Here is a 7,074-nt window from a genome sequence, read left to right as displayed (position 1 = left end):
TTTCGCGTGTCAATTCGCGTGGACAAGAAGGGGAGAGATCCTGTTCGCGAACTCCTCGCGCGTTTTGGCGGGAAATACTACAATTCAATTTCAAGCAAAAAGTTTGGATACATCTTTCGAAAAAAATATTATGCAGCCGTGCGTTACTTTTTCCCCTGTTCCACTTTCACGAATCGTAGAAATTACAATCAACAAAACAAAAATAATTTTATAAAGCCCAACAAGCTTGAAGGTTTAAAAAAAAATTAGTAAAGATAGGTAAAGGTTTATGTATTTTAGGACTGCATGGTTGAACTAGACAATTTGCCTATTTTTAAAAAAAAAGGTTTGATTTCAATTATATGGCAATTTCTTATGCTTAGACAGGGCCAGTGCAGGGGGAGGGGCTGGGGGACCAGACCCCCCCCCCTCCCCCCCACACACACACTTTTTGAAAAAATTAAATTAAATTAAGTACAGTGGAACCTCAATATAACGAAGGGCCAAGGGACTGGCAAAATATGTTCGTTATAGCGAGGTTCATTAACTTATATCGAGCTTCTTTTTCATATTGCCTTATATTTTACTATTACTGGAGTAAAAAAAAAAACAGTTTGTTAGACCTAGGACTTTGTTCTGGAGGTTCGAGTGTAACATACATTTTCATAAAAATAGTAACTTTGTTGGAATTAGAATCTTCCAGCCTCTAAATTTATTATTGGTCCGTTTTGATCCCATCAGTCTGAAACACCTGTCTTTACAAAACTGCACTTAGTCCTACACTTCTGCATTTTCAAACCAGCAAGGCTATGTAGCATTTGCAACGATGTGGAATGGTCTTTTTTGATGAACGTTCTCGATAAATCTGAAGACTACTCCACGAACTACGGTTTCTTAAAACAAATTATATCGGCTGATGATGTGGTCTCTGACGCATTTCAATGACATACTAGACAAAATGAAGGGATTACGGGAACCTACAAAGTAATATCATGATCTGTAAACTTCTAGTGGTGGATCCAGCATGTGCAATCACGCTCAGCAGGAGAAAGGTACTTTTCAGCTGCTTGAAATTTATAAACATGACTCTGCTCAACAATGACTCAAGAAAGGTTCAGTAATCTGACGGTTCTAAACCGCCACAAAGAGAGAACAGCCAAATTTGCTCCTCCCCCTCCCCCTGGTCACCTGCCACCGCACTTTAAAAACTGCTCCGTGGGCCCTGTTAGAAAAGGGAAGTGCCATAGCAATCAAACCTCATTAAGGGATGGACCATCAGACATGGGGGGGGGGGGGGGGGGGGGGCAGGCAAAGTACAAAAAAAATATTAGCACAAGGGAAAATTAAATGAAAAAAAAATTCATGCATGCCAATTAACACTAAACAATATTCATGCTACGGCCTAAAAACAATTCAGTCAAGGACACTGAGGGAGGCATAGAAAGTGTCTGTATTAATGAGGTATCCATATTAAGCAGGTTGAATTTAGAGAGAATGTAAGGACTTTTCTTCCCAAGGGACAAAGCAAACTGTCTGTAATTATGAGGTGTCTGTATTAAGCGGGTTGAATTGAGAGAAAATGTAGGGGCTTTATTTCCCCAGGGGCAAAGCAAACTGTCTGTAATAACGAGGTGTCCGTATTAAGCGGGTTGAATTAAGAGAAAATGTAGATGCTTTATTTCCCCAAGGACAAAGCAAACTGTCTGTAATAATGAGGTGTCCATAATAAGCGGGTATCCATAAAGGGGGTTTGACTGTAGAGCATTCGCACTTTTCAAAAATGTTATAGAGTACTAAAAGTGATGACGTCATAAAAATGAAATTTCTGAAATTATTGGATTTGTCAGGATATTCTGAAAGAACAATGTCCAAGAGGCTTACTTACCAAAAATGAGCGTTTCGGGCAAATTGTCTCTGAGATGTTAGCCGGTTATACTCAGAGAACTCCATACAAACCCTCCTAATTTTTTGGGGGGTTGACCCAAAATAATTTAGAAGCACAGACAACCAACAAAACTTGTCTGCTACTTTGCTCAGAGAAGTCAGCTACTTTTTCCCCCTAAATTATTGGAAGCTGGAAATAAAGTATTAAATTAAAGAAAGATTCTCTCAAAACTTATATTAAAACTCGATTTGCTGGACCTAGACAGAAGGTTTGGTTCAGGATTTAAAATATTTAAGAAGAGTTTGGGACTTACTGCTCATTACTTGTCTAAATTGATTAAAAATACATTATATTTTGTCCCCAATTTAGAGCCCAGGACGGTGGAACGCATTTCAGAGCATTAAATTTTCAAAATTTTCAAGGAGTGCAGACCCCCAGATCCCTCTGGAAGAAAGGGAGTAAAAGCCTCTTTTTGATATGGGCGGTTACTTTTTTCAAACCTGCCGGCTACTTCAATTTTCATTGAAACCCTTGCTCAATAAGAGAAAATACCAAGAAACTGTCTTAGTTGAGGAGACAGTTATAAGAGATGGGGGCTACTTAGAGAAGTCATAAGCCCTAGCAATCTCAAGTTTTGTGCACCCAAAAAAATGACTGGAAAAAATTACTTAGGCCCAAGAAGGATATATCATTACCCATAATCACTGGAGTAACTTCAGTCTTGAATTGCACCAATATGAAACTCTCCAAGCCTGTTGAGCGCAGTGTTTTCAAAATCAAAAAGTTTGTTCCATAATGACGAAAAAATTAAAAAAAGCCAACAAATGAATGGCGTCAAGAAATGTATTTATCATGGGTTATGTAACCTTTTCTTTGGGGTGTTACATGGTATGCTGTTACTATTGCTTCATTAGCGGTAGGCTATATATTCGAGTTGTTCTTATTTATATTCATTCGTGTCTTACGACCGTCCCTACGCCCTCAAAATTAAATACCCAGTGACCAGGGGTTTCTCTTAGACGTAGTTTTTTGCATGCTGCTATATGAAAGGTTTAGCACGTTTTGTATGTTTACTGAATCATTGTTATACGAGCATAGTTTAGATCATTTTGTAGGGTTGTTTTTCTTGCTGTAATTTTTTTACATTTCCGAGTTATCATTCTGTTTGTTGTATTATTTCCATCCATTCTGTTGATGAAGGCATAATAAAGAGGGTCGCACACGGCTCGTGTTGACACACCCCAATTGAGGTTGCTTGTTACATGATAAATGTTTTATATTCGTTTGAGCGGGGTAGCGAATTAGAATATAAATTGAGATGTATTACAGAAGATTAGTAAATAACCAACTTATAAAACAACAACAGCAACAACAAAGGTCAAACTTATTTATTTCATTTATGAAAATTAATGTCTCATTATTTACATGCACTAACACTGGTCACAAAGCAAACACAAAACAATGCTAAATCCCTGGATACTGTCTTTTTCATTAATTTTCCCCAGTTAATATTAGTTACAGCCCAGAGGAAGTAACCTCACTCCATTTTCTACACCAAAGTCAGTCACTTTCTGAAATCCTGGAACAGGGCTGTCAGTAAGGGCCAGGAACGGGGATTTCCTCCTACGCAACCACAGCCTACTTTCACAAGAAATGAACATAAAAAAATAGAACCAGAAGAACCATTTTAACTCTCTAGTGTTACATTCCCCACATCCTTGTTGTATTTATCATGCAAATTGAAATGTTAATGACAGCCCTGTGCTAGCAGATTACATTTCATAATTTCTTTTGCATCATAAAAGTCTCTTCTACGAGTGGATGTAATTAACATTTCTTTGTATCAGGGCTTTGTTTTAGCATTGACTGGCAGGCCCTGGCACCTTAACCTTGGGCAGAAAAGAAATCTTTGTTATTTCATGAAAATTATATGCTGGACACCCTGGATTTCACAGGGTTACATCACTGGGTTCCCAACAAATTATTTTTTCCTAGACAAAAGCATATCATGACCTGGTATCCAAATAGGTTATTTCTGAGTTCCCCTGGGCCTCCGTACCAAAACGAGGTTAAGTACTCAGCCTTTGATATAGAAATGATTTTTCATTCTCGAGCAGATGAAACTAATTTTCACAGGAAAGGTTATGCACTTGGCCTTATTTTGAAAGTGAGGGTTTTTGGAACTCAGCAGTGGCCTATTAATATTTGTTTGTAACAATAATCCATTCACAACGGCCATATCTGGAGATGTCTTGTAATATCCGTGAAGTTTTTGTCATACTGATGTCTATGCAGAACATTTTTCTCTGGAACTAATCCTTTCCTCCTTAACCCACAATAGCCATCATTTTGTAGTGTAAACTCTCTATAGTTTCAGTCTAATGTACCTAGCAGGCAGAGAAAAAATGAGAGGGAGTCAATGCAGAGCACAATGCAGTGCTCATTGTACAAATACTTCAGAGTGCTTTGTGGATCGAGGGTCAAGGGTGTCTGCTATTTATATAGTCAATTGTTTATAATATTTACCCTCTAAGAATGCCATTTCTTCATTTTCATCAATAGTTGTATCTATGAAAAAAGTAGAACCACATAATCATTTCTGCAGCAGTGACACGTGATTAAAGGTTTTCAAGAAGTTTACTTAGTCTGTGAACACAGCTACCTCTCATACATGTAGCTCCCCATTGCTGGGGATGTTTCTGAGTAAGACCTGTGTATTTTGGCCCATCAATACTTAAAAAAAAGTCTGTCCAGAATCTGGTATAAAGGAGTTATGATTGGTTGCTACTGCTCTCCTTCAGCTGTAGGTCATAAATATCAAATGTACAAGCAGTTGATCTACCAAGAACCACAATTTCCACGGAATATACTTGCTTTACCAGAGGTTCTTCAGTTTTGCTGTTGCCAAATTCACAGCAGAACTCAAAATTTTACCATAATCAACTAGGTGAAAACAGAAACTTGAACAAATTTGCATCCAGAGTCCTGTTACTACCAGATTAAACAAATATTTACAAACATCAGTATGAAATATTTGTGGGCCAAATTAGAGACATTTCTTGTGCCAAACGCCTCAGTGACAGGGAGGGATGAAAGGTAACAGAATATTATGCAGGTTAATTCTCCTACAAATCTCCAGCGCCCGGCTCCTTGAAAGATGGTTAAGTTTAACCCCAGGATTAAGCCAAATTTTAAGCCTGTTTTCCTCATTTAAGAACATGCAACTCGAGGTTACAAAATACTGTTGAGTCTTTACTACAAGGTGTAGTAATGATAACACAAAATGTTACCCTAAGCAATGCATAGGAATGTAAAATACAAAAACGGAACAAAATTTTAATGCTGGATTAAAGCTAATCGCCCTTTCAGGAACCGGGCCCAGAACAAGCATAAAGGATTGAGCTTACCCAGATCTCTTCTCTGTATCGTCTTTCTTTTCCCTATGACAGTCCTTTTGTGTGCCTCTTTGGCAAAATATTCAACAAATAGCTCCTACAAAGTTGTCGAGTTGTCGAATCAATACGTAAAGAGAAATATTTGTGCAATTTCAAGATAAATCTTAAGTAAAACACAAATATGTGAAAAATAATAGTAGGTAATCAAACTCCCTTTTAGGGGGGGAAGGGTTGAGCATACTGGTATTTTCCTATTGGAGGGTTAAACTATTACTGTCCAGCCCTATAAATAATTTATCATGCGTGCAGGTCTCGACTTTATTCACAGTATTAAAAACTAAAAATTTTAGGAAATACTTTGAACTTGCTGCATGTATATAAATGTATGGGGTTGTGTGAAAATCTCACCAAAAACTGTTTAATCTTATAAAAGGACCATTCTACTTTTTATACCCACTGCCCTCCACCCTCACCCTTATAAATACGATTTTCTGATGGAGGGAGGGGGCGGGGGGGCGTTACTAGGCAAGAGGTTTTTTCTGAAAACAGGTATTTAACAATTTTTCCTCGAGCCCGAATGGGCTCTGAGTCAATAGCCCATGAGGCCGAATGGGCTATTGACTCAGAGGCCATGAGGGCGAAAGGAATAATTGTTTTAGTAACATCCAACTAATTGGTCAAAAATATCCAGACAAAACAACTTAAAGCAAAGCTTTAATCCTTTTTTGCTGCCAAAAATCGGGCACTTTTTGTTACTACTGGGCTATAACTTATAGCCTAGTAGTAGCTCAACCAATCAGAACGCAGCATTTATAATAGACCACTAGCTGGATTTTACTAGCATCCGAAATGTCAATTTCTAATGGGGGAAAATTCCAAGCAAATATATTTCCAAAAGGATGAGGGATAAGTCACATCATCGATATGCGGATGGATGATACGATTTTTCTGATTAAGAGGGCTGTAAAATACCAACCTAGGATTAAAATGGCTCTTTTCTGAAGAAGGGTAAATTAATATCGCCAAATGTTCTGACGAGTACTGAATAAAAGCAATACAATTTTTGAGGACATGACGGAATAAATGTTTATTTGTGAAGAGAGGCAACCGGTAAACCCTATGAATAATTCTCTGAACGGGAAAGAAAAAAGAAACTCTTCATTAATAGTATAGGGGGCGCAGATATTGTATAGAAGGCTCTTAAAGCTTTACTTCTGATTTTATTTATGGAAATTAAAAAAAACGCAGTGATTATATTCAAACTTACTGCTGCCTTCGTTAAGAGGAATACCGACTCTCTGTTAGCCAAATGCAAATCAGGATCAATCTTCATCATATTACGAACTCGAGTTTGTGGAAACTGTGTTAATCGCCCCACTGCAGCCTCTTCGTTCTGCGCGTTACCTTCTGTGGTAACAACAGCTTGCTCAACTTCGTCCGCCATCTTGAATCTAAACCTGGCGGGAAAAGATCTTGTTACCAGTCCAAAAATCGGACCACATAGGCCGCTCGGATAGATGAGGCCAAGGGACTAGGCCGGAAATTGCCCATGAAAATTTTAGAGGGACATCAAGGAGTACCGTAAATCCTCTAATAAATCCCCGGGGGGCTTATTTATTTCGAACACATTTGAGGTGGGGGCGGGGGCGGTGGGGCTTAACAGACACCCTAGGCGTATTTAAGAGGAGGGGCTTAATTTAGATAGGACGATGGTATCAGTTCTCCATGGAGGTCAAACACCAACAATTCCAAAATGAACAGAGGTGTTGGTTGAAACCAAGAGCCACAATGGCTGTTGTTAAAAACCAACACTTC

At 38.4% G+C, this 7,074-nt stretch overlaps 1 protein-coding gene across 1 annotated transcript; it reads right to left on the bottom strand.

The window, feature by feature from the left end:
* Positions 1 to 4,044: 4,044 nt before the first annotated feature.
* LOC140953623 (DNA polymerase epsilon subunit 4-like) lies at positions 4,045 to 6,703 on the bottom strand. Its single transcript, XM_073403040.1, has 4 exons — positions 6,527 to 6,703; positions 5,272 to 5,356; positions 4,391 to 4,432; positions 4,045 to 4,251 (listed from the first exon to the last, which is right to left on the bottom strand). Exons 1-4 carry the CDS (start codon positions 6,701 to 6,703, stop codon positions 4,238 to 4,240), a joined length of 318 nt encoding a protein of 105 aa, XP_073259141.1. The 3' UTR covers positions 4,045 to 4,237.
* Positions 6,704 to 7,074: the final 371 nt, after the last annotated feature.

Source organism: Porites lutea, chromosome 12 (genome assembly GCF_958299795.1).
Source record: "Porites lutea chromosome 12, jaPorLute2.1, whole genome shotgun sequence".
NCBI lineage: Eukaryota > Metazoa > Cnidaria > Anthozoa > Scleractinia > Poritidae > Porites > Porites lutea.
This window is presented reverse-complemented; position numbering and strand designations above follow the sequence as displayed.